The 27,798-nt window shown below is 49.3% G+C and overlaps 1 protein-coding gene across 2 annotated transcripts in view; it reads left to right on the top strand.

The window, feature by feature from the left end:
• Positions 1-27,798, top strand: part of ITCH (itchy E3 ubiquitin protein ligase) — a 981,537-nt gene that overhangs the window by 443,199 nt on the left and 510,540 nt on the right. For both annotated transcript variants that reach the window (XM_078652175.1, XM_078652176.1), the window contains exons 8-9: positions 24,535-24,715; positions 25,755-25,850. In XM_078652175.1, the coding sequence (XP_078508301.1) occupies positions 24,535-24,715; positions 25,755-25,850 (277 nt within the window). The remainder of the gene's footprint in view (positions 1-24,534; positions 24,716-25,754; positions 25,851-27,798) is intronic.

Here is a 27,798-nt window from a genome sequence, read left to right as displayed (position 1 = left end):
TTCCCTCTTCTAACCCTGAAGAGAGCTTTTGTTATCACCTTGTTCCTACCAGAGAATACTTGATTGTCGATCAGCTCTTTGCGGGGTTCACAGGAGTAAAGAGGGATAAAGCAGGTCTTAAAAGAACGATCTTCTTCTGCATTAGGATCTGCGAAGCACTGGCTAAGAAGCAACCTTCAAAGGGCTTGAGGGCTTATTCCAACAGAATCAAGGCGTCCTCCATGACATTGGCACGTGGAGTGTCTCTCTTGGATATCTGCCAGGTTGCTACGTGGGCGTCCGTTCACAAAGCACTACAGCCTAGATAGCCAGGTCTGTCCGGAGGGGCATTTTGCCCCATCTGTCCTGCAGGATTTCATGGTCTAAGCCTCTCCACAGACCCACCACCTGGAGTGGTACTACTTTTGTATCTATTCACAAGTCAGGAAGCTGTGGTTGGAAGTATTCATCAGAATTACAAGTTGCTTACCTGATCATGTGAAAGAGTTGGTTACCCAGATAACTGCAAGAATACTACATTTAGCTTGTAATGATGTACTGTACATAGTCAAAACTTCTCAAGGTCCTGAAGTACGGCAAGGATCTGAGAAGGCCTCCAGTCTGATTACCATCGCTGGATGCATCCTTGATGCAGTCTGTGCCTCTTGGCTTAGTTATGGAATCTGCACTGATTCTGGGGCTGACGCTGATCCCAAATTCACACTCGCATCAAGATATGTGCCTGTTCCCCATATGTCAAAGTGTCACTGATGCCGCTGGTTCTATAAAAGGAAACTGCTGGCCTTTAAGTTTCTCAAATGAATCCGCCATGACTTCGACCCCTCTCCCTATAACACCCAGAGTTGATGACTGTGACAAATGAATTGTTGCTGGGTTGGGGAGGCCATCTTGGAGAGGTGGAGATTAGAGGACCCTCCTCTCTAGCAGAGACACCCCTCCACATCAATATGTTGTAGTTGCAGGCGATTAGCATGCCGCTAAGGGCCTTCCTTCCATTATATCCCGGGGCATGGTTCAGGTTCTCACAAACAACACTGCTGCCATGTGGCATTGCAACAAACAGGCTGAAGTGGGGTATTGGGTCATGTGCCAGGAGACTCTATGCCTCAGGACAGAGAGGACATCTCCCTGGTTCCCAGCCACCTGGCAGGATTTTTTAATACAAGGGCGGACAAACTCAGCTGTTGTTGCCTAGCAGGTCACACATAGCCATTACACTTGGAGATGGTGCTGGGTGTCTTCTGCTGTAGAACCATGGCTTGATCTTTTCTGCACTGCGAAGAAAGTACAGCATCCAAGGTTTTGAGCTCTGGAGTTCCCAGTACTACTCTCCCTTTGAGACGCTTTCTGTCTGAAGTGGAGCTTGGGACGCCTATATGCCTTTCTGCCTCTTCCTGTCCTTTTCAAAGTTCTGAAGAAGATCAGAAGTGTGTGGGCCCAAGTCATCTTTGTGGCAAGTAAACTGCCTGAAATTAAACGGCGATAAGTCTGAGGTCATGCTTCTGGGGGCCGAATCCAACATCTGGTCACCGAATTGGTGGACTGACAGTTTAGGCAGCTGCTCGTCACCAGTGGACAGCGTAAGGAACTTGGGATTCATGTTCGACTCTAAACTCACGCTTAAGGCCCAAATTAATAAACTCGCCTCCTCCGTCTGGTTCACGTTAAAGTTGATTCGAAAACTGTTGCCATATATTCCATCAGACACCAGTAAAACACTGGTAACTCTGCTGGCTCTGTCCAAGATGGATTATGGGAACGCTTTATATGCAGGGGTTCAAAAACAGTTACTACTAAAACTTCAGCGTCTACAGAACGCTGCTGCCAGGTTGATACTGAACATCCCCAGGTTCGAGCCGGTGGCTTCCAGACTGAAAAGTCTCCACTGGCTACCGGTAGAGAAATAATTCTATTTAAGTCAGCCTGCCTGGCATACAAAGCCTTGCATGGGTCAGGCCCGCATTTTCTGAAAACCAACATGGTACAGTATGAACCACCTAGGACTCTAAGGTCCTGCAGTGCTAATCTCCTCAAGACTTCCAGATTTAAAAAACTAAGATGGGGGGGACAGGTTTCATACTGCACCCAGCTATAACTTGGAACAAGCTTCCAGCAGAAATAAAAAACAACCCATCATTGTTATCTTTCAGAAAGAACCTAAAGACCTGGCTCTTTTCTGCTTAGTCCTGGCTTTGGTGCACACACAACGCTTTCCCTCTCCTGCAGACAGTCATTTCTAGCGTCAAGAGGCCCCCGAGCATTCGTGCGCTCTACAAATCTGATAAATCAAATCAAGATCGGTGCAAGAGTGTGTGGTACTTGGAACATCTGGCCATGAGCATTTGAACCCCAATCAGGCTGCTGCTTTAGGAGGATCTTTCGTTGCAGCAGCAGGGCACAGTCCTAAACACAGACCAGCACAACCTACATCTCCATGTGTAGAAATTGAGCAGTGACAGCTGAATACTTTCGACCTCCTTCCCAAGGTTTTGGATGCCATCTTGGTTTCCACATGTCGGTCACAAAAAAGTTTGATGCTGTATGTTGGGAGATGTTTGTGGCTTTGTGCAATTCTTAGTGGATAGAACCACTGGAAGCCAAATTGACAGATGTGTTGCTGTTGTTTGTGCTATCTCTGGCCCAGCAAGGTCCTGCTGTAGCCTTGATTAAAAGTTATTTATCATCCTATTCAGCCTTTTTACATTCACCAGATCAAACATCATTGTTTAAATCGCCTGCTATGGTAAGGTTTCAGAAAGGGTTACTCCACATGTTTCCACCCAAACCTTTTGTGATGCATTAGATGGACATTAGTTTGGTTCTTATGTACTTTATTTTCATCCCATTTGAGGCAGTGGAAAGCTATCCTGTATGTCATCTGACTCAGAAAATAGTCTGTATCATAGTATCTGAAAGAGACACGTTAGTATTAGATTCCTTACCTTAGAATATCCCCAGGCGTCAGACTGGATCCGGAAAATTTTGCGAAGCAGTACCCTTGCGCGTTGGTAGGCGTCGTCTGCGGCTCCGCGTCCGTCGTTGGCGCCGTGATGGCGCCGTCGGAGAACTTAGCCGCCGCCTCCGCGTGCTGACGTCAGTTCTTCTTTTTTCCGCGCCAGCAAGCGCAGATCTGGGAAAAAACAGTTACCCTAGTCATTTTTGACTAACTTTTTTGATCCTTTTTGATCGCTATTTCGAGTCTCTCGACTCCGAAACGGTGCCTTTAGGGATGCCCGGCTTCAAGCATTGTGACGATTGCGACCGGCTGATGTCGATCACGGATCCTCACCGCGTGTGTTTGTCGTGTTTGGGCGTCGACCACGACGACAAGGCCTGCTCCGACTGCCGGGCCCTCTCTTCGAAAGCCAGGCAGGAGCGGTCCCGTAGGCGCCTCGAACTCCGGCAGTCGGTCCCGCTCCGTGAGAGGTCCCGATCAACTGGGAGGTCGAGGGACAGGTCGCGGGCTCGGAGCCACCACAGCTCCGAGAGTAGGCCGCACTCCTCCGGGTCGAAGTCGTCGTCAGGTAAGCGGCACAAGAAGTCCAAGCGGCGTCATCGCTCTTCGGACTCCCCCCGACGCTCGCGCGATGCGGCCGGGGGTTCGGGTGACACCACCCACGCGGCTCCGCCGGAGCCGCGGGCGCCGCGTGCAGCTCCATACCCTCCGGTCCCTGGGTTGAACGCGGCGCCGGAGGAGATCGAGCGCTTCCTCATGGCCATGAGGAAACTCTCTCCTCCGACGGGCTCCGCGGCGCCTCCGGGCCCAGCGGACCCGTCTGGGAGCCCTAGCGGGTCGGCGGCTCCGTCCCCGACGCCGTCGGGTGCTTCGGCCCCGACGCCGCCGACGCCTTCGGGCCCGGCGCCGCAGGCCCCCGTTATCCCGACGCCGCCGGTGCCTTCGGGCCCGGCGCCGATGGTTCCAGTTGCTCCGACGCCGGCGGCGCCTTCGGGCCCGGCGCCGCAGGATACCGCCGGACCTCCTTCGGGATCTGATTCGTCGCCGGTGGATCTGACGACCTCCCCGGCGTCGGACCCACAGGTGTCGCCTCCGGCGCCGGCCTCGGGCGGCGCCGTCCCCGGTCCCCCCTTCATTCCTGTTCCGGCGTCGGTACAGCCCCGATGGGCGCCGCTCCAGACGTCGTTTGGAGAGTTTCATTTCTACGAACAGGCCCCATTGGATGAGAACCCTGAATTTCAGGAGATGGGTGATGAAGAGGACTGGGAGGGGTCTGAGGACCCTCTGACCAGGGAGTGTCAGTCTCATGAGGACTGGGCAGGAGACCTTGGGGATGCCAGTGGCCTGGACACCTCTCCAGACACTGGTTTTGTCTCCCCTCCTACCGTGGCTTCGGAGGAGGGGGCAACTTATAGTGTGGTGCTGATGAGGGCTGCCAAGGCCTTGGGCCTTGAGCTCCCCGTCGCGGCCGTGAGGACTAACCTCCTCACTGAGGTCCTTAAACCGCAGTCAAGCTCGGCCGAGCCTCTGCTGCCCTTTAATGAGGCCTTGACGGACGTTCTTTTGGGCACTTGGTCCAGGCCCGCTACGGGTTCGCCCGTAGATAGGAACGTGGCCAGACGCCACCGCCCGGCCCCGGGCGACCCATGTTTCCTGTCCTCCCACCCTACCCCCGAGAGCCTGGTCATCCAGGCCTCCAATTCCCAAACCGCATTCCCGTCGGCCCCGCCGGATCGGGAATCCAAGAGGTATGACCAGTATGGGAAGAAGATCTTCTCATCCCTGAGCCTTGGCCTGCGGTCTTCCAACACCGCCTGCCTCTTGGGACGTTACACCCACTCGGTGTGGGATAAGGTCGCGGAGGTGCTGCCAGAGTGTCCGTTGGAGGTACGGACCAAACTCGGCCAAGCCCTTGTGGAGGGCCGGGACGCAGCAAAGTACTCTATTAGGTGTGGGCTGGATACCACCGACTCGCTAGGCAGAGCGATGGCAACGACGGTGGCGGTCAGACGCCACGCCTGGCTGAGGTCCGCCAACTTCTCGGCCGATGTCCAGAACACGCTTATGGACATGCCGTTCGATGGCCGTCGCCTCTTTGGCGACAAGGCAGACCATGCGCTGGAGCGTTTTAAGGACTCCAGGGCTACGGCCAAGTCCTTAGGCCTCTCGGGCCAACGCCAGCAACCGGCTGCCTATCGCTCCTTTCGTGGCCACGGAAAGGGTGCGCCCACACGCACCGCCAGCCACGCGCCGCAGGGCAATACCCAACGCGGTGGCGGCAGTGGGAACCGCCGTCCAGGCGGTCGGGGGCAGCGGCGAGGTCAGTCCACACCTTCCCCCGCAGCATCCGCCTCAAAACCCTCCTAGTCCGTGCTTTCAGGCCCATGTGACGCCAGTTGGGGGTAGGGTTCGCCATCACCACCTCCACTGGCGCACTGTCACTTCGGACAGGTGGGTGCTGCAAATCGTCCGAAGGGGCTACTCCCTCCCCTTCGAGGCGACTCCTCCAGCCATGCCACCGCAGAACCACCGTGTATCGGTGGATCACTTGCGACTTCTGCAGGAGGAAGTTACGGTCCTCTTGGCCAAGGGGGCCATCGAGCGCGTTCCTGGGCCAGAAGTAGGGTGTGGTTGCTACTCCCACTACTTTCTGGTACCCAAGAAGGGCAAAGGGGGCCTACGCCCTATCTTGGACCTACGGAACGTCAACGGCTTCCTCCGGAAGGAGAAGTTCAAGATGCTGACACTGGCTCAGGTCCTTGCTGCCCTGGACCCAGGAGACTGGATGGTAGCGTTGGACTTGCAGGACGCTTATTTTCATATCCCCGTCCTGCCTGCCCACCGGCGCAACCTGCGGTTCATGGTGGGCCACGAGCACTTTCAGTTTACCGTGCTCCCCTTCGGCCTTACCAGCGCCCCACGGGTGTTCACGAAAGTGATGGCGGTGGTCGCAGCTCACCTGCGCCGGTTAGGGGTTTCAGTCTTCCTCTACCTCGACGACTGGTTGTTGAAGGCGGGCTCGCCCCAGACAGTCGTCAGCCACCTTCAGACGACGGCAGACCTCCTGCACCAGCTGGGGTTCTCCATCAATGTGCCGAAGTCACACCTGTGTCCCTCTCAGAAGCTCCTCTTCATCGGAGCGGTTCTAGACTCGGCGCGGTTTCGGGTTCATCCGCCCGAACAGCGGGTCCGGGATATTCAGGCTCTGATTCCAATCTTTCAGCCGTTATCCCGGGTTTCGGTCAGGTTGACGCTGCGGCTTCTGGGGCTGATTGCCTCCTGCATCCTACTGGTGCATCATGCCAGGTGGCGGATGCGGGCTCTGCAGTGGGACCTGAAGTTTCAGTGGGCCCAGCATCAGGGCAACCTATCCGACCACGTCCTGATCTCGGAGGGCACTGCAAGACAGCTGCAATGGTGGCTTACGGACCGCGAGTGGGTCAGCGGCAGATCCCTCTCCCTTCCCCAACCGGAGCACGTAGTTGTGACGGACGCGTCCCTCCAGGGCTGGGGAGGCCACTTGGGAGAGGCGGAGATCAGAGGCCTCTGGTCTCCGGCGGAGACCCGGCTCCACATCAACCTGTTGGAGCTCAGGGCGATTCGTCTGGCACTGAAGGCATTCCTCCCCTCTGTCCGGGGAAGTGTAGTGCAGGTTTTCACGGACAACACCACCGCCATGTGGTACTGCAACAAACAAGGCGGGGTGGGGTCGTGGATCCTTTGTCAAGAGGCTCTTCGCCTTTGGCAATGGCTGGAACGCCAGGGCGTGACCCTGGTGGCTCAACACCTGGCAGGTTCTCTGAACGCCAGGGCGGACGAGCTCAGCCGTCGGTGCATGATGGATCACGAATGGCGTCTGAACTCGGACGTGGCGCAAGGCCTCTTTCAGCGATGGGGAGAGCCTTGGTTAGATCTATTCGCCACCGAAGAGAACGCGCAATGTCATCAGTTCTGCGCGTTGGAATTTCCAAGGCGGCACTCGCTCGGAGACGCTTTTCGTCGCGAGTGGAGTTGCGGTCTACTGTACGCCTTTCCGCCTATACCACTTCTGCCCAGAGTGCTGAAGAAGATCAAGCGCGACCGGGCCCAAGTCATCCTTGTGGCTCCGGACTGGGCGAGAAGGTACTGGTATCCAGAGCTACTCAGTCTGTCAGTCGATCCCCCGGTTCGTCTGCCTCTTCAGGAGGACCTTCTGTCGCAGCAGCAGGGGACGGTCCTCCACCCGAACCTGTCCAGTCTCCACCTCCATGCGTGGAGATTGAGCGGCGACAGTTGAGGCCATTTGACTTGCCTCCTGAAGTCTGTAACATTATTCTGGCAGCCAGGCGTCCCTCCACAAACTCGGTATACGCCTGCAGGTGGAACAGATTTGTGGCATGGTGCACAGCAAAGGCTGTGGATCCTCTTTCTGCCCCTCTTTCTGAGGTTCTTCTCTTTCTTCTTTCTCTTGCCCAGCAGGGCTCTGCTCTGGGCACTATCAAGGGCTACCTTTCTGCCCTTTCAGCCTTTCTCAGGCTACCTGATCAGCCTTCTTTGTTCAAGTCCCCTATTGTAAACAGATTTCTTAAGGGCATCACTCACACGTTTCCTCCTGTTCCGTTTGTGATGCCTCAGTGGGACTTGAACCTGGTTTTAACGTTCCTGATGTGTGCTCCCTTTGAGCCACTTCACAACTGTCCTCTTCGCCTTCTGACTTTGAAGACTGCTTTCCTGGTTGCCATCACCTCTGCCAGGAGAGTGAGTGAGCTCCAGGCTCTATCGTCTAAACCTCCTTTCCTCTCTGTCCATCCGGACAAGGTTGTTCTGAGGACTCGTCCTTCTTTCCTGCCCAAGGTTGTCACGGCCTTTCACATGGGGCAGTCTATTACCTTGCCAACCTTTTTCCCGCCACCGCATCCCTCTAAAGAGGAAGAACGGCTCCACCGTCTGGACCCAAAACGTGCGCTCTCTATTTATCTGGATCGCACACGCCAGTTCCGGGTGGATGACCAACTCTTTGTTGGTTACGTGGGCGCTAAGAAGGGGAAAGCGGTACACAAGAGGACCATCTCCCGGTGGATCATCTTGTGTATCCAGGCATGCTACTCCTTGGCTAGGAAGGAGCCCCCTGCTGGATTGCGGGCTCATTCTACCCGAGCCACGGCTACTACCACTGCCCTGGGCAGGGGTGTGCCCTTACAAGACATCTGTCAGGCAGCTACGTGGGCATCGCTGCACACGTTTGCAAGACACTACTGCCTGGACAGCCAAGTCTGGAGGGATGGCTTCTTCGGCCGTTCCGTCCTCCAGGACTTTCTGGTGTGAGTATTGGTTCGCAGACCCACCACCGGGGTTGGTATTGCTGGGGTATCTATTCTAAGGTAAGGAATCTAATACTAACGTGTCTCTTTCAGATGCATAAGTTACTACTTGTGTAACGATATATCTGTAAGAGACATTAGTTAGTATTAGATTCCTTACCGACCCACCCATCCTCCCCGTTCTGCGAACTAATATCTAGGGTTAGGGTTGTCCCCTTCAGGGCCCTAGTTTCTATGGCACCAGTGTTGGTTTTTTGACATGGCTCTGCGTTTCTGGCGCGGAAAAGCTGTGTCTAAGAACTGACGTCAGCACGCGGAGGCAGCGTCTAATTACTCAGACGACGTCATCACGGCGCCGACGACGGACGCGGAGCCGCAGAAGACGCCTACCGACGCGCAAGGGTACTGCTACGCAAAATTTTCCGGATCCAGTCTGACGCCTGGGGATATTCTAAGGTAAGGAATCTAATACTAACTAATGGTTCTTACAGATATATCGTTACACAAGTAGTAACTTGTGCGATAACAACAGTTCTTCGCATGACTGAGTTACAAGGACTGTCTGCCCAGCAGCCATATACCACCTTATTTCTTGACAAACTGGATGCTACGGACTAGAACAGCATGTTCGAGGCATGTGGGCTGCTGAATTCATATCTTAGCATAGATCGCCACCTAGTGTTGGGTCCGGATGATTGCACCTTGTAGTCTTGGAAGAGTCTTCGAAGTATCACGAGATAGGTGACTCCTCCCTTGGACTACAGTGCACATGGTCATCCACTCCATCCTTAGATTGACAAGCATACAGTATGCAACAAGTGTTTGTCACCTGAACACAAAGAAGAAAATTGCCAAGCGTGTTCCCAATTCCGATTCAAGAAAACCATCAGGAATCGACGGGCTGCCAGGCAAGAGATGCAGAAGTCGGCACCGGAGAATATCTTCGAGGACGAACAAGATCTCCCTGAAGCCGCCGACTCCAATCTAGAAATCGTCACCGTTGAGGACCAATCGAACTCCGATGACCAGATCACGCCGGGGCAAACCGTGAGTACTCAGCCCCCCACCCCACTAAGCCCAAAAAAGAAGGCTCCGGTCGAAGCATCGCCGAAAGGCCTTCGCCAAGATCGATATATTCCTTCGGAGACTCCACCTCTCGGCTCGGCTCCGAAGACTAAACACACGCCTTCCGGTAGCCCAGGCCAGAAGAAAGACAACGAGCCAAAAAGAGCTTTCCAGCCAAAGGTCGCCGAACCGAAAAAGCTAGTCGACTCGAAAGGCGCAGAACAAAAGAGGGTGGTCCATCCAAAGGTCATCGACCCGAAGACGAAGGTCGTCAATCTGAAAGGCGTACACCCAAAGAAGGTCGTCGAGCCCAAGAAGCCCTCGTCACAGAAAAACTCGGCGCAGAAGAGCGTAGTCGAGCCCAAGAAGCCCTCGGAACCGAAAACCTCGGAACCGAAAAAGGTGGTCGAGGCCAAGAAGGTCGTCGATCCTAACATAAAAGACAAACCAAAAAAGGGCGCTGATCCTAAAAAAGGTGCCGATCACACAAAAAAGACAATCGACCCGAAAAAAACCTTGCTTCGGACAAAAAACGTCCCTAACCAAGAACTCCCGTCCATCCGAAGGCAGTCGTCCACCCTGAAAAGGGCGCTGATCCAACAAAGGACGCTGAAAAGAAAAAAGGCGTCAAACCAAAAAAGGTTACCGACCCAAAATCGGCAGTTGAGCCCAAAGGAGCTCCAACACCAAAGGCCCTCGAGCCAAAGACTCCAAAACAAGTCAATAAACCAAAGCCTACCTCGCCAAAGCCGCGGACTGTCGAGGAAGAACTCTTCCATCCAGATCCGGTGACTGAAGAGCAACCAAAATTATATATATACCCTAAAACAGGACACGTGGTAGTTTACCACCGACAGAAGAGGCCCTTACCACAAGACACTCCTTCTCCTGTTCCTACAAAGAAAAAAGACTTTGGGACATCTCCCTCAATACCTTTTACTCCTCCTCCCTTTTTTCCTGATATGCCTTTTGTACCTTACTCTCCCACACATTCTGATTACAGTGAGGGAGAGGACATGGGGAAGATCCTCAGTACACTTATGATGAACCAGGGGATCCTGATCCACAAGATGATACATGGGATGACCAAAATGATCCTGACGAGGCGCAACCCATCCCAGACACTTCCCCATACCCTACAAAACCGTTGCCTACAGACGACACTATCATGGTTAATCAACTTATAGACAGGGCAGCAAAATATCACAATGTTGACATGCACACTGACCCTATAGAGGGGGACTTTTTATTTGACACTTCCCCACTTCCGAAAAAAATGTCAAAACAGTTCCTATGCTTAAAGGGGTCCTAAAGCACACGCCAGACATATTTAAAGATCCTGCTAGGGCGCGGGTGTTCAATCCGAGGATTGAGAAAAAATATAAGGCAGCCCCAGCAGACCCTACTTATATAAAACAACAGTTGCCTTTAGATTCATTATTGCAAATGCCCGTAAAAGGGCCAACTCACAGACAACAGGAGATGCTCCCCCTCCTGATAAAGAATCTAAAATACTGGAAACCCCAGGGAAAAGGGTAGCTTCACAGGCCGCAAATTCATGGAGAATTGCGAATACACAGGCTCTTCTAGCAAGATACGACAGAGCACACTACGACCAGCTCGAAAGTCTAATGCAACACCTACCAGAACCTTTTAAGGCGCAGGCTAACGACCTCATTCAGGAAGGCAAGTTCATTACCAATGCCTCCATCAAATGTGCGCTAGACGCAGACGATACATCGGCCAGGTCTATCAATACCAGCGTTCTACTGCGCAGACACGCGTGGCTACGCATATCTGGTTTTAAAACTGAGGTGCAATCCACTATCCTCAACCAACCATTAAACCAAGATTACCTGTTTGGCCCCACAGTAAACAACATTTTAGACAAAATGAAGAAAGACACTGAAACTGCAAAATCAATGGGGGCACTTCAGTTCCAGCAACATCGAGGTTCCTTTCGTCGCTCCTCATATAGAGGCGCAGGAAGAGGCAACAATAGAGGAGGTTATAGGGGCAACAATAACAAAGGCAGAGGACGTGGAGGCAATAACACCCGAGCCTCCACTGCCACCAAACAGTGACTTCATCACACTCCCTCCAGACCACCTAACACCAGTCGTAGGCAGAATCAACCAGTTCCTACCTGTCTGGAACGCAATTACCACAGAGAGGTGGGTGAGACAAATTATCCAGCATGGTTATTGCCTGGAACTCACTTCTACTCCACCCAACATACCACCCAAACACTGTCCTATGTCCAAAGAACACATAACACTGTTACAACAAGAGGTCCAATCCATGCTACAAAAGGGCGCCATAGAGCCAGTCCCTTTTCAACACCAAGGAACAGGAGTATACTCTCTATACTTCCTAATTCCCAAAAAGGACCGGTCACTCAGACCCATACTAGACCTCAGACCTCTAAACCAATACATACTGTCAGAGCACTTCCATATGATAACTCTACAACAGGTACTCCTGTTACTTCAGCACAGCGACTTCCTTGCCACATTAGACCTCAAATATGCATACTTCACAATGCCTATACATCCAGCTCACAGGAAATATCTCAGGTTCACAATAGAAGATCAACACTATCAGTTCTGAGTTCTCCCTTTTGGAGTAACTACAGCCCCAAGAGTGTTCACAAAATGTCTAGCCGTAGTGGCAGCACACCTCCGAAGGCAACACATCCACGTGTTTCCATACCTCGACGATTGACTCATAAAAGCCAAATCGTACGCCCAATGTGCAAGCCATACGTCTCAAACACTCCAGCTGCTGCACAGTCTGGGTTTTTCCATAAATTACCCAAAATCTCATCTACAGCCCTCCCACACACAACAATATCTGGGAGCTACCATAGATACATCAGTAGCAGAGGCATATCCAAATCCAGTCAGGAAAGCCAACATGCAGACTCTAATTCAAAGATTTCAGCCACAACACTCCTTACATGCTCGAGTGTTCATGCAGCTCATAGGCATGATGGCCTCCTGCATATTCATTGTCCCTCATGCCAAACTTCAAATGCGTCCATTACAAGAATGCCTAGCACGGCAGTGGAACCAAGCTCAAGAACAACTAAAAGACCTAGTGTTGGTCGACAGTCGCGCTTACAACTCTCTGCAGTGGTGGAACCCACAAAACCTTTCCAAGGGGCGACTGTTCCAAGAGCCAGTTCCACAAATAGTATTAACAGCGGACGCATCACTGACAGGTTGGGGAGCCCACCTACATCAATACACAGTCGAAGGACTCTGGACAGTCAAGCAAAAGACACTGCATATCAACCACTTAGAGTTGCTAGCAATATTTCTGTTACTGAAAGCATTCCAAAAATACGTATACAACAAAGCTGTGTTGATCCGGACGGACAACATGACTGCCATGTATTACATCCAGAAACAGGGAGGGACTCACTCTCTATAGCTTTCTCACCTAGCGCAGAGCATATGGAGGTGGGCAATTCCAAAGAACATTTTTCTCCTAGCAGAACACCTGCCAGGTAAAGACAATCAAATAGCGGATCTGTTAAGCAGACACAGACAACAAATACACGAATGGGAGATTCACCCTCAAGCTCTCCAACCATTCTTTCAAAAATGGGGGCTTCCAGAGATAGATCTGTTTGCCACAAACGAAAACTCAAAATGCAGTACTTTGCCGCCAGGTTCCCACATCCGTTGTCTCAGGGCAATGTGATATAGATGAACTGGTCAGGCAGCCAGCCCCACTGATTTCGCTAGTGGCACGCAAACTACGTCAGCAGTCACTGACAATGATCCTGGTTGCTCAAACATGGGCGAGACAACCATGGTACACAACATTCCTAGAACTCTCAGTGGTTCCACATCAAAGACTGCGTCTGTCGCCACATCTTCTAACTCAGAACCATGGAGAAATAAGGCACCCAGATCCCAATCAACTGAACCTAGCGATCTGGCTCCTGAAGTCTTAGAATTTGGATATCTCAACTTGCCTCCTGATTGTATGAACATTATCAAAGAGGCAAGACGACCAACTACTAGAGCATGCTATGCAGCCAAATGGAAAAGATTTGTAATTTATTGCAATAATAACCAAATCAATCCATTAGACGCTTCCATACTAAATATTATTTGTTACCTGTTCTATCTACAAAGATGCAATTTAGCATACTCTTCTATAAGACTACATCTTGCAGCTATAGCAGAATACCTCCAAAACAGACAACACCTGTCTCTGTTCAGAGTTCCACCAATCAAAGCTTTCATGGAAGGGCTTAAAAGGATAATCCCTCCAAAACATCCACCTTCACCAGTCTGGAACTTAAATATAGTACTTACCAGACTTATGGGACCTCCTTTTGAACCACTCCACTCATGTGAATTGCAATTTCTAACATGGAAGGTGGCATTTTTAATTGCCATCACTTCACTCAGACGAGTAAGTGAGTTACAGGCTCTAACAATTCAGGAACCGTTCATGCAAATACATGCCAATAAAGTAGTACTACGTACTAACCCTAAGTTCATGCCAAAGGTCATATCCACTTTCCATATCAATCAGTCCATAGAATTGCCCGTTTTCTTCCAAAACTCGCAGTCAGTAGCGGAGAGAGCCCTACATACACTAGATGTAAGAAGAGCTCTATTATATTATGTTGACAGAACTAAACCATTCAGGAAAACAAAGCAACTGTTTGTCGCTTTTTCACCACAACATAAAGGTAACCCCATCTCAAAATCAGGAATAGCCAGATGGATAGTTAAATGCATTCAAATATGCTACCACAAAGCTAAACGCACTCTAACAGTTCCCCCAAGAGCACACACTACGCTCAAAATGGGGGCATCCATGGCTTTCCTAGGAAACATTCCACTAGAAGACATCTGTAGAGCAGCTACATGGTCTACCATACACACTTTCACTAAACACTATTGTGTAGATGTGCAATCAAAGCAGAAAGCTGCTGTAGGCCAAGCTGTCCTCAAAACTCTTTTTCAAACTGCTGCAGCTGGGGCAGGCGTCTACCGCTAGAGGAGATACTGCTATACAGTCTATGCTAAGATATGAATTCAGCAGCCCACATGCCTCGAACGGTAAATGCTACTTACCAGTATGCATCTGTTTTTGGCATGTAGGGCTGCTGACATTCCTATCGCCCACCCTCCTCCCCGGGGCCTGTCGCAGCTGCAGGATTTTCTTTGCATGGCCATCTTTTACTTTTCTATACTCCATCTTTACCACAATGGCGAAAAACAATCTAAGGATGAAGTGGATGCCCATGCGCGCTGTAGTCCAAGGGAGGAGTCACCTATCTCGTGATACTTCGAAGACTCTTCCAAGACCACAAGGTGCAATCATCCGGACCCAACACTAGGCGGCGATCTATGCTAAGATATGAATGTCAGCTGCCTACATGCCAAGAACAGATGCTTACTGGTAAGTAGCATTTTCCTTCTGCCCAAGGTTGTGACACGTTTCTTTGTCAAACAATCCATCATTCTTCTGATATTCTTTGCTCCACCTTATCCCTCAAAAGAGGAAGAGAGACTCCATCTTTTAGATCGCAGAAGAGCTGAGTATTTACTTAAGTTGCACCAAGGACCATCAGGTTGATGATCAGCTCTTTGTGTGGTTTGCAGGAGCAATGAGGCAGTGCAGAAAAAAACATTTCAAACTGGATTGCCATCTGTAACAAAATGTGCTATGCATTGGCCAAGAAGCAGCCACCAGAGGGGTATAGGGCTCATCCCATCAGGGCTAAGGCTGTTACCACTGCATTGGCACATCGAGTGCCAGTCTTGGAGGTCTTTCCAGCTACAACATGGGGCTCGGTTCATCTGTTCACAAAGTACTACTGCCTTGAGAGCCAGGCCAGTCTTCAGGGACATGTTGCTTTATCAGTCCAGCCAGACTTTTTGGTCTAAGCCACTCCACAGACTTACCACCTTGGGAGGTAATGTCCTGGTATCCATTCACAAGGTAAGGAATTTGTGGTTAGAGGTATCCATCAGTAGAACAAGTTACTTACCGTCTGCATTTTTTTTCTGCTGATTTATCACTGATCCTCCCACCTCCTACTCCTGTCGAATAGACTCTTTTCTCCATTTTAAAAATGTTTTAATTTAGAGGTCTGCACACTGTCAAACCTGATCAACCAATGACTCGACGCCCAATGGCACGGACAGAGTTCAGAAAGAAACTGATGTCAGCACCCAGGGGTACCGATTATATGGGGCATCGATTTATGGGGCTCTAACGTCACTTCCAGGGCTGGGATGGAGTTGACACAGAGCTATATGACGTCACCTAATGCGTGCAAGGAAATTGCTAGAAATAATTATCCAGATCCAGTCTGGCACCTGGGGGCGTTCACAAGGTGAGGAATCAGCAGTTAGATGGAGTATACACCAGAAGGAGTGTTACCAAAGGTAAATAACTTGTTCAACAAGGTGGAATATTCTTTTATTAAGTTGACCTTTGTCCAAAAAGAGCCTCCTGAGGGCCTTTGGGCTAATCCAACAGGGCGGAGGCCGTCCCACAACCTTGGCTCTGTGGTGTCGGACATCTGCCAAGCTGCTGTTTTCGTGCCCATCCCTACCATCACCAGGCATTACTTTATCGACACTCAAGTCAGCAGGGAGTTTCATTTTGCCTGGTATGGCCTGCAGGACTTCATGATGTAAAGTCCACTCCTCGGACCCACCAACTTTGGGAAGGTACTCCTTTGGTCTCGATTCAATTGGTGAAGATTCTTAAAAGTATCCAGCAGGAAAATCAGTTACTTTTATTTGCTAATGCTCTTTCTGATGGATACTCTATCTTGTGCAATCTATCCCCTGGTAGCAACACCCTATTCCATGGTCTCCCAATCTCCCCACTAGAACGCTTTTAGTGCATCCTACCTTCCAAAGCACATCTGTAGAAAAGTGGGCTTCTGTTGCAGTAACCCCCCCCACACTTTTTGCTACTGATGCAATTTGACTTAATGTGCACTGGGTCCCTGCCAATCAGGTTCCCAGGGTCTATTTTCTTCCCCAAAACTACCCCAATTGGCATCTCTGGCCACAGGTCATCCCCTGGTAAATGGTCCCACAGGTACCCAGGGCCCTGTGACCAGAGAATGCCTCTAAGGGCTGCAACACTTATTGTGCTACCCTTAGAGGTCCTGTACCATTACACTCACACACTGGCAGCCTGCATATCTGATAGAGACTAGTTAGTGATAGATTCCTTACCTTAGAATATCCCCATGCCTCAGACTGGATCCGGAAAGTTTTTCGTCAGCAGTACCCTTGCACGTCGGTAGGTGGCGTTGTGCGGCTCCGTGTCCGTCGCTGGCGTCGTAAGCGCCGAGATGATGTCACGGAGACTACTTAGGCGCCACCCATGCGCGCTGACGTCCGTTATTTATTTTTCCGCGCCAACAAGCGCAGATCTGGTTAGAGCACGTACCCTAGTCACTTTTTGACTAACTCTTTTGAGACGTTTTGCCACGTCGAGTTGCCTGGATTTAAATCCTGGTCATGTTCAGACTGTCTGGCCATGGCTCCGAAGGCTTTGCGGAAGCGGTCCCGAATGCTGCTGGAAGCCAGGCAATCGTCTCTGCGCCGTTCGAGGTCCAGGGGTCGCTCGAGGGACCGACCGCGGAGCCATCACCATTGCTCCTCGGAGTCGAAGTCTCGGAATCGGGTAAGAGACGTCATTAAAAAGTCAGAGAAGCGTGGTTGCTTTCCGACGTCTCCCCGTCGGTCTCCGGACGCGGGGGCCCGGGGTTCACCCTCCCTTCGGCTTCGTTGGAGCCTGGGAGTCCTGTCGCCTACCCACCTTATCCTGGTCCGTCGGCGACTCCGGCCCAGGTGCAAGAGTTTATTGCTCGCATGGACCGCTTTTTCAGGCCTAGGGCTCCCGTTGGTGCGCCTTCGGGCTCCGCTGTCCCGTGTGAGGGCCCTTGCTTGCCACCGGCTCCGCCGTCGGCTCTAGCCCCGGCGCCGCAAGGTCCTCCGCCGACGGTTTGGCCCTGGCTTCTCAGGATCCTCCGCTGGCGGTTCCGGTGCCCCCTGCGGCTCAGTTCTCAGCACCGCCATGGGTTCCGTTCGTCCCACCTCCGCCCTTGCCCAAGTTTCCGGGCCGCTGTTGGAGCACTTGTTTTCCCCTGTAATCCCCCCCGCCGCTGCTGCCTATACCACGAGCCGTGGAGGAGGGGGATGATGGGAGGGGTCAGAAGACCCTCTTGCATGACAGTGTGAGTCTGAAAATGAGTGGGTGGAGGACTCGGAGGACGCAGGCGGCCTTGACCTCTCCTCCCTCTGAGCCAGGATTTATGTCTCCTCCTGCAATCATGGAGGAGGGCGCCATGTATACCATGGTGCTCCGTAGAGCAGCGGAGGCCCTTGACCTGCCTACTGTCACCCACAAGACCAACCTCCCTACTGAGGTGTTTCAGGCGGCGGCAAGTTCTATGGAACCTCTGCTCCCGTTTAATGAGGCCTTGACGGATGTTCTGATGGGCTCCTGGTCTAGGCCAGTCACAGGGGTTCCGGTGGATAAGAATGTTGCAAGGCGTCATCGCCCGGCACCAGGTGATCCGGCCTTTCTGACCAATCACCCGACTCCGGAGAGCTTGGTCATCCAGGCTTCCCCTTCCCAAAGTGCGTTCCCTACCGCCCCACCGGATAAGGAATCAAAAAAGCTGGAGCAGTTTGGCAAGAGGTTATTTGCCAGCTTGGGGTTGCGGTCAGTCAATACCGCATGCCTGTTGGGCCGCTACTCTCAAGCTGTGTTGGACACAGTGGCGCAGACATTGATCCAATACCCGGAAGAGGTTCGGTCTGTACTTTCCCAGGCTGTTGCGCAGGAAAAGGATGCTGCAAAGTTCGCCATTCGGTGTGGCCTGGACACCGCGGACTCTTTAGGGAGATCAATCTCCACAACAGTGGCCCTGCATCGCCATGCCTGTCTGCGGTCCACTGGGTTTTCGGGGGATGTCCAGAGTACCCTCATGGACATGCCTTTTGATGGTACTCGCCTGTTTGGCGATAAGGCAGACAGTGAGCTGGAACATTTCAAGGATTCTCGGGCCACAGCCCAAGTCCTTGGGTCTATCCACCACACGCCCGACCACGTCTACCTTTCGTTCACTTTCGTGTCCACGGGAGGGGCGCCACTGCCCGCTCGCTAAGTCAGAAGCCTACGCATAACCAAACTCGCCGTGGGCGTAGAGGCCGCCGTGGCGGCACAGGGGGCCAGCGTGCCAGTCAGTCCACCTCCGCTCCCGCAGTATCCGCCTCAAAGCTTTCCTATTCCGAGCTTTGGGGTGCACCCCACGCCAGTGGGCGGCAGGATTCGACATCACCTCCTCCACTGGCGTTCTGTCACTTCCGACAGGTGGGTGCTGCAAATTGTTCGGAGGGGTTACTCCCTCCCCTTCGAGTCTACTTCCCCAGCCATGCCACCTGAATTCCACCGCATGTCGGGGGACCACTTTGCGCTTCTCCAACAGGAAGTCATGGCCCTCTTGGCCAAGGGGGTCATAAAGCGCGTTCCTGGGCCAGAAGTAGGACGTGGTTGTTGTTCCTACTACTTTCTGGTCCCCAAGAAGAACAAAGGGGACTTACGCCCCAGCTTGGACCTCAGGAACGTCAATTGCTTCCTCCGGAAGGAGAAGTTCAAAATGCTGACTCTGGCTCAGGTCTTGGCTGCCCTCATGTCTTATGCTTTGAATAACGAATATATTAATTTAATATGATAAAAAGAAAATAAAGATTTTGTACACTTATATTTGAAATTATTTCATCCCCGTGACTCTTCTGTTGCCCCCTTTTGTGAGCTCCTGCGCAATATATATTAACTTGTGGATTCCCTGTGAGCCATTGTTCAATTTATGTGGGTGGACTTTTCCCCTAACACTTGGCTGCCCTCAACCCTGGTGACTGGATGGTAGCGTTGGACTTGCAGGACGCATATTTTCACATCCCCGTCCTGCCGGCCCACCGGCGTTACCTGCAGTTCACGGTAGGCCAGGAGCATTTTCAGTTTGCCGTGCTCCCCTTCAGCCTTACCAGTGCCCCTCGGGTGTTCACGAAAGTGACGGCGGTGGTCGCTGCTCATCCGCGCAGGTCAGGGGTGTCAGTCTTCCCCTACCTCGATGACTGGTTGTTGAAGGCGGGCTCGCTCCAGGCAGTCGTCTCCCACCTTCAGACTACGGCCGACCTTCTGCGGACAACCTCGGGCTTGAAACACCGCCACTTCGGCTGACATACATTTATCTAAAGCGGATTTCCAGGCCGCCACCCCCGGGGGGGAGAGGACTTCCACTGTTGAGCTATGTCCTGCTTGGCCAAAGTAAGTCCTAGAACTAACAAATGCTGTTTGTATATGTTCCCCCCCCAATATCGTCCGTACTTTGGAGAAGAGTTAGTCGGGGTCTGCAGGGAGGTCCCATCCCAGCACTCGCCCCAGGGAGGACAACACTCGCGACCAGAAATGTTGCAGTGCCGTGCAACCCCAGACCGTGTGCAAAAAGTAACCGTCGTCAGATTGGCATCTGAGGCAAGTGGGGGACAGGATAGCTCCCATCTTCCAGAGCCGGAGCCGGGTGTAGATATTTAAACTGGATTAATCAGTATCTGCAGGACACCGCGGAACCTCTGGGACTGGCGAGGGCCTCAGTCCAGTCATCATCTGAGAGGGTCGATATACCCGCCTCCCATGCTGCTCTCGTCCGGTGTAGGTTTGTCTTAGAATGTGTGGTCAGTGTCTGGTAGAGTTGGCGAATTTTATGTTCCCCTAGATCCCCCATCAACAGTCTACCCTCTAATGGGTGGAATTCTGGCAGAGCCGTAAGGTTCTTAATCAGGGAAGACTGGGCGTGGCGAAGCTGGAGGTATTTATAGAATTGGGACTTGTCTAGGTCAAACTCCTCCTGCAGCCGTTGGAAGGATTTAAGTGTTGGCCCACGCATTACAGCACCTAGCGTTGAGATCCCTATATTGTCCCATCCACGGAACCCGGGCAGAGTCGCGACCGGTCAGAGGCACGTGCCCCTCTAGAGGGGGGACTCGCACGTCGGCATGCCCCACCAACCCAGGGTCCTAGAGACGCGCCTCCATATCTGTATTACCGTGCGACAGGCCGGGGGAAGGGCCCCCAGGGTAGAGTTGCTATATAGGGGATCAAGTAGGGGATATACCTCCAAAAAGAGTCTCTTCACCGCGTAAGCCGGGTAATTTTGCGGGTTATACCACCAATCATTAATGACTAGCAGCTGGGATGCCCAATAGTAGGACTGCACGTCTACCGCCGCGATGCCCCCACAGTAAGTAGATTGAACAGAGGTCATCTGAGCCACCCGAACCGCCCCGCCGCCTTCAAGGAAGCTATTCAGGAGTGCATTCATTTGACGGAACCATGACAGCGGGATTGGATATGGGTAGTTTTGCAGTCTGTACAGCAAACGCGGCAGGGACACCATTTTAAAAATCGCGGACCTGCAGTATTAGGACATGGGAAGATGGGACCCTATAGTCGTCTCATCCCGGACCATCGGAAGCAGAGGCACAATGTTAAGCGACCACGCCACTGTAGGGCATCTGGTAATGTGAACCCTGAGGTATTTAAATCCTTCATTTCGATGACCAGTTGCGAGGCCCAGTCTTGACAGCCCTGATCCCCACAGATAGGAAAAAGTATCGACTTGGACGGGTTGGCGTGTAGCCCTGTCGTTTCGCCAAACACCCGCAGAATTTGTAAAACCCTCGGTCCGGTGACCCATGGGTCAGAGAAAAAGAAAAGCGCGTCGTCTGCATATAGTGCAATTTTATCTGAATATTCCGGGGACCAAACCAAACCCCTATATGCCGCGTCCAGGCGCACCCACGCTGCTAACGGTTCGATCGCCAAAGCGAAAAGAAGCGGGGAAAGAGGGCATCCCTGCCGTGTTCCCCTCCGAATATGGAAGGGCCATATGAATATTTTAATATTGAAAGTAACCTTTTTGATCTTAAGGCTACTTTGCAACGATCATGTTCTTAATGGTTAGAAATAAGACGAGCAATAGAAAAGCTTTATTTTACTTTGGAACAAAGGGCAACATGTATTTCCCTTCACGCCTTCGTCTAGATGTGATTGCGATTTGAATTTTTCCAGATCTTCCTTCAGTTGTCCCATTTTCTTGATCTAAATCTCTGTTCCACAGTCTGATTTGTTGCTGCTATTCTACCCTAAGTGGAACGTAACCATGCAAACCTCACGATGAACTTCAAGGTCTTTAGTCACCCGTGTATACATGTTTTTCACGTGAACTCCCAAATGTAAGAACTTTGTTTAATTTCATTGAAGCCTTCCAACCCTTTATTATAGGCCAGGCTGTATTGGACTTGAGCAGGAAACACATAGATGTGGTAGCCTTAAAACTGAAAATGAGTGAAAAAGCGCTAAAATAAGTTCTTTTGAAAGATAATGGAAAGAATGGTGAGAAAGACAGGAACACGCATACTGGGGAAGAGTTCCAGTGGAGACATGGAAGGAACACAAGTGATATTGAGCATTACGTAGACTGGTAACAAAAAGACAAAGCTGGCAAGAGTGATGTAGGATATGGCCATTGGTTAAGATTTACCCTAGAGAAGAAAGGTATCGGGAAGCGGGTCCATGGTTGAACTTAAATGTAATACAGTGGAACTGAAAAAGGCGAGAGGCAAAGGGGTGCCAACAAAGAGAGGGGTACGTATTCACAGAGAGGTGTAAACTGAAAAAGAGAAGTAGTGACCAGTGAATCTGACAATAGGAGAAGAACAGAAATCCATTCAAGCAAGTACCAGAGTAGAGGAGAATCTTGATTCCTTGAAAGATCATACAAAGGATCATATGAATGTTATAAAGCTGTAATCATGTAGGCACAAAAATAAATAGACAAGAATCAAAGATAAACCTAATAGCGTGGAAGGGAGATCAAAGAAGTTGACTAGATCTGCGAAAGAGTTAGATAGGGGAAAAAAGCTAAAAATGAATAAATAAATAAAAATAAAAAAGGGCACAAGTTTACATTCAGCAAGGGTAAAATTAAGAGAATGAGATGACATTCAGTCCTGAACTGGACAGACTTTTAGAAATAGTGTCACTGATTATGGGATTGTAAAATGAGAAGAAAGCAAACATCTTGAATGGTTTGCTTGGGAGCATTGGTCAAAATAAGTTATGTGGGGCAACAATAGTACATCTGAAGAAACTTTTCTGGCTAAGTGCAAAGTTAAATAACTCAGAAGGGACAGGTGAGAGTGACAGATCTGCCTAGCTGTATGTATATATTTGGGGCAACCAAAAAGATCCTACAAAAACCAATAAAAGGTAGTACTAGAAATTTTGAATAAAGAGGCTGTCAGTGGATAGAATTGTGTAATTAATTAAAGTGGTTATCCTTATTGAAAGTAGTGGGGAGAGCCAAGAGAAGACTTTCCTAGCCATAGGAGCTGTTGTAAGGAGTCGACTACACTATTAAAATAAGTTTATATGAAGCAGGTAAAACAACCCAGGAAATAGGCAAAAGTGAAGAGAGCTTGTTATGGGCACATTAAAGATGCTCATAGAGAAGCATAAGTAATAAAATAGGGATTTGGAAGGGACCGAGGGCTTGAAAGAATATTTTTAACAAGGATGAGAATGGTGTGTTCAAATGGGCTGAGAACAATACCAGAGGTGGCAATAGATTATTAAAGAAAGGGATTAGAAAGAACCAAAAACATGCATAAGTGGAAACAATCAAAAGGAGGGGGGCTTGGATCAGTTGAAGAAGTACTAGTATTAGCTTCATGATGACAGATTGGCTTTGGAGGGCAGATAAAAGGAGAAGAGGGGAAAGACGGAGGTAGATGGGATGATGTCATGATTGACCCATCAAAGAAAGTTTTTTTTCTTGATTTTTATTCAGCGGCTTAATTGAGGTCTTCAGGAATTCAAGGAAACCAAGGGGTCTCAGTCATACTTGAGGCCCTATCATGTCCTTGCCAGATTTGAGTCTAGAAGCTTCTGCAGCTTCAGCAGTTGGATGTTGTCTAGCTCGCTCTGAAAGAAGACCTTTAGATGAAAAATAAGTTGAGTTACTTCTATCCCTTCCTGTAGGTGCTCAGCTTGAGCACAGTACTTCTGAAGAATTGACCTTCGCATAATAAGGCCTTTCCCAAAGACCTCTGCTGGCCTTAATACTGAAGTAAATTGTTGATTTTCTATGGTGGGGCTTTTAAGAGAACTAAACCCCTCACATTGTATGCCAACATTCTTATGTCTTTAATGAAGCAACATAATTGGCTGTATCAGGCATTCAAATAGACATATACAAAATATAATTTACTGTAAAATGGTCTTAAAGAAACAGACCTAAGAATATTTGTGTCCATTAATACAATCAGATTTCATTATGTTGCTCTTCCATGTCTTTCTTTGGTTAGCAAGCTTCCGGCCAGGTACGACCTGAATTGTTGCTCTCCTGTCTTAATCCACCAACCTTTTTCAACTGGATGTATCTATGTGCTTAAGCTGCGTTCTTCAAATGTGGCCTTTTTGGTCCCCGTCATCTATGTGAGATATTTTTGTGAGTTACACCCCCATACATTCACAGGACAATATCCCATTTCTGAAGAAGGCGGTCCTCTGGACCCACTCTAATTTTGTCCCAAAGATGTTGATCGTATTCACAACTTATGTACAAGTATGTTTTTTTGTCTTTGTGCGCATTGGTGCTTTCTTGCCCTAAAAGGGGCTTCATAAAGTTGTTGTCCGATACACTTTCCCTTTCTTCCTGGATTGGACCAAAGACTTTAGTTCCTTCATCCTACTCTATTTGTCGTTTGGTTGTCTGGACACAGCAAGGTGGCATCCTGGGCCCTTTTACAGGATGGATATTGTGTTCTTTAAACATGAAATTCGCCTAAAGCCTTTGTTTTCCTTGTGCTACATTTTTACCTCCTTACTTATTTTACTCCTCTTGCTAATAAAATGGGACATTAGTTTAGAACACCACCCATTCATTAACAGCTAGGCCATCGGACAGTATATTACATTGCTAGGTTTTTTTCATGCAGTAACTAATGTGGCTGCAAACCATTATGAGAAAGGGAAAATTTCTGATGACTACATATGTATGCATTCATGGTGCACAAGAGTAATGGGGGTCACAAGATTGTTTTTTACAGTCCTTTTCATTGGTCTTTACTTGTTCATTTTCAGAGACAAATGGTCCAAGTACAGTAACATTGCCAGCTGTAACTCCGATTGCACAACCGCAGAGAAATCCTGAAGGTGAGACGTCAGCCTCGTTGGCTGTACCCCCTGTCTCTCAGCAAGTATCACCAGCGAATCCTGCAGGACAACCAATGACTCCAGCAATGCAAGGTCCATTGCCTCCCGGGTAGGTACCAGTTTCAGGATGAGTGACCAGTCTTAGCTGCTAAGCAGTTTGTTCTTGTTTTTTTTGGGTGGGGGTGGTTACATAATTAACCCCTCATTTCTTTTCAGCGGTGTCGTCTTCCGACATAGCGCCAGTGTGTCTTCAAATACTGCGTAAATATCTAAACTGCTCCTATATAGTCTCTTGCTCCAGCATGTTTTTTTTGTTGCAATTACTGCCAAATTAAACAAGATCCAAATTAGTAATCCATTTCTCCTCAACAGTCTGTTAGTGAGTTTTCCCGCTACCCCTGTGTCCTATAAATAACATTGTTTTTCAAGCCATGTTTCACACTGTTATTGACTGAGGCCACACACCTTTTATTTGATAAAACCTATATATGTAACCTGAGCATTACCTACATTAGCCCTGGCTATTTTAGCTCTCTGTAGCCACACAGCTCTGCAAATATACGATAATCCCTTACTACAATAGCCTCTGCTACTATAATCCCTTCCTACAATTGCTTCTGCTACAACTCTGCAAATATATCCTAATGCTTGCTCACAATGGCTGCTTCTATTTCTATCGTAAATAAGCACAGTGCCACATATGGACCATTCTCTGCATGGTTTACCCTGTCAAATCAAAGAATGCTGCAAATGTATTGCAATTCCTAACCAACTGTATCGTCAATCCCTTTCGTTCCTCTAAGTGTCATGCCTCTAAAACCCTGCAAGTGTGTCCTGCGATATCACTGTTGCTCCATCTCCATTCCTGTCACTGAGTATCCCTCCTAATAGTGTGCATTGTTTGTGCCCATTAGCCATTGCTATTCTGTTGTTCCCTTCCATTGGCGGTGAACGTTATGCTGTTTCATTCCTATCAAGTCCAGGCCCATTATGAACTGCAACAACTTGTATGTTATGCTAGCTTTTTAGAGCAACACAGCGTTTTTTGTCATTATAGTTTACCGTGGCATAATAACTCTCCCTCTGAGTCTAGCTCCGGCGCTGCGTTAAGGGTGTTAATTCTCAGTTATTTTTATTTCTTGTTTTAGTTGGGAGCAGAGAGTAGATCAGCACGGGCGAATGTATTTTGTAGATCACGTTGAGAAAAGAACTACGTGGGATCGGCCAGAACCACTTCCTCCCGGGTAATGTACCTACAAAAATCCTACCTTTCGGGAAATTGCGCAGTATCCAAAATCATAGAAAATATTATATCTTCAGTATGTTTTTGTTTACTTTGTATACCTATTTTTGTATGGTAAATTTATGTCACTAGCAGTCCGTTTTTGCATGCCGTTTTGCTGATCCTGTATTTTATGCTAGCGATCTATTAAAGATATTGCCGTCGTTTTTTTACATGTACAAATGAATGCAGTTAAAGGTTATCGAGCCCCCAACCTCCTTATATTTGTTTTCCTTTCTTCTGACACTATCTCCCAGTTTTTTGCCCTGTCTCTTGCTAGTGAGAGAATGTCCAAAGACAACATCGTAACGTTAACAAACTGATTACTTGAAAAGTTGGTCCTTCATCCCTGGTGTGGTTGTAAAATCCGGTACTTACTTAATGCTTACTTAATATATTCTACGGTTTCACTATTACATATAATGATTGTTTAATTGATGATATTCTAAGAGACAATATCATCACAGTTTGTTATTGGGATGATGATGTGTGTACAGCATTTGTCTGTTGGGTATCTAACAGATGCACCTATCCTAACTATGAACAGAGATAGGATAACATGTTTTAGCTAAAGAATTTATGCAGTGCTGACGCTCACCAAATTCATAGCCTCTACGTTCTTCTTTACTGCCTCCATGTTCTTCTTTACTGCCTCCATTATGGTAATGGAGGCATTTTTCTCACAAGCTTCTTGTTCCCAGTCTGAAACCCTAAAATAATTGCGGTTTCTCAGAAAGCCCTTTTCACACATTTTTTGATGAACTGTACTAATGAAAACATTTTTTTTCTTTCTTCATCTACATTGTAATTGTCATTTAGTTACAAACTTTATCTCTGTATGGCTGTTGCTTCTATGGTTAATCTTCCATTGGAGTTTCGTAAGTATTTTTGCAGTGTGATTTGCAGCATTTTTAAAAAGACCATTTTGATTTAGAAACATGAAGGCTTTTGCAATATTTATGTCCGGATAATCAGAATTGTTGTAAGCTACACAGAACTGAGGGATCCAGGAAAATGTGCAGAGCTGGGGCAGGGAGGAAGAAGGGGCGATATACATGTGTGTATGCATGCGAATATACATTACCTCTAGGAAATTATTTTATCAGACCTCTAAGATATGTGGACAATAGTAATACAGTAAAATGCAATGGTGGTTTAGTTTGTCTGCATCTTTGCACTCTCTGAATCGTGCATTAATTATGGAAGACTAACTTGGTTTATTCAATTCATGCAGATGCAGTGATCAGTTGTAGCCTGTCGTGTTTAGATTTTCCCACAAAGGATAATAAAGTGTTTGAGGCATTTGAGCTGTAGATCATATGCTGTGCATAGATCACCATCTAGTGTTGGGTCCGGGTGTTTGCACTTTGTTTTTCTTCGAAGAAGTCTTTCCAGTCACGAGGTAGGTGACTCCTCCTTTCGGTGATAGTGTGCATGGGCATCGACTCCATTGTTAGATTGTTTTTTCCACCATCGGGTTCGGCCGTCGATTGTTGTTCTCTGGTTCAACACCGTTCCTTCGGTTCCCCTCGGCATGCAAGATATTCACCCTTGACGGTATTGTTTTCGATCGCATCTCCCTTTCTATCGTGCGTCGTAATTGCTTAAAATAATCTTTAGAACGGAAAGTTTGTGGAAGGCCGTCTGAGCTACCCGCATCGAGTCGACATGGAGTCAATGGAACAAACTCCCTTCAAATTCTACCCTCTATGCCACGCGAAGTACCCGTGCACAGACTCATACGAAGTGTGTAATCTTTGTTTGTCCCCTGAACACAGAGAACAGGACTGCATGCCAGGCTTTCCACCCCAATAAGACACTCCGCGACTGTCGGGCTTGACGTTGCGACATGCAGAGCCAGCACACAAGCTCCACTCCGGACATCTTCGGTCAACAATCCAACGAAGAAG

This window comes from Lissotriton helveticus, chromosome 7 (genome assembly GCF_964261635.1).
Source record: "Lissotriton helveticus chromosome 7, aLisHel1.1, whole genome shotgun sequence".
NCBI classification, from domain to species: domain Eukaryota; kingdom Metazoa; phylum Chordata; class Amphibia; order Caudata; family Salamandridae; genus Lissotriton; species Lissotriton helveticus.
The sequence above is the reverse complement of the archived record's forward strand: the minus strand, read 5'-3'. Positions and strand labels throughout refer to the sequence as shown.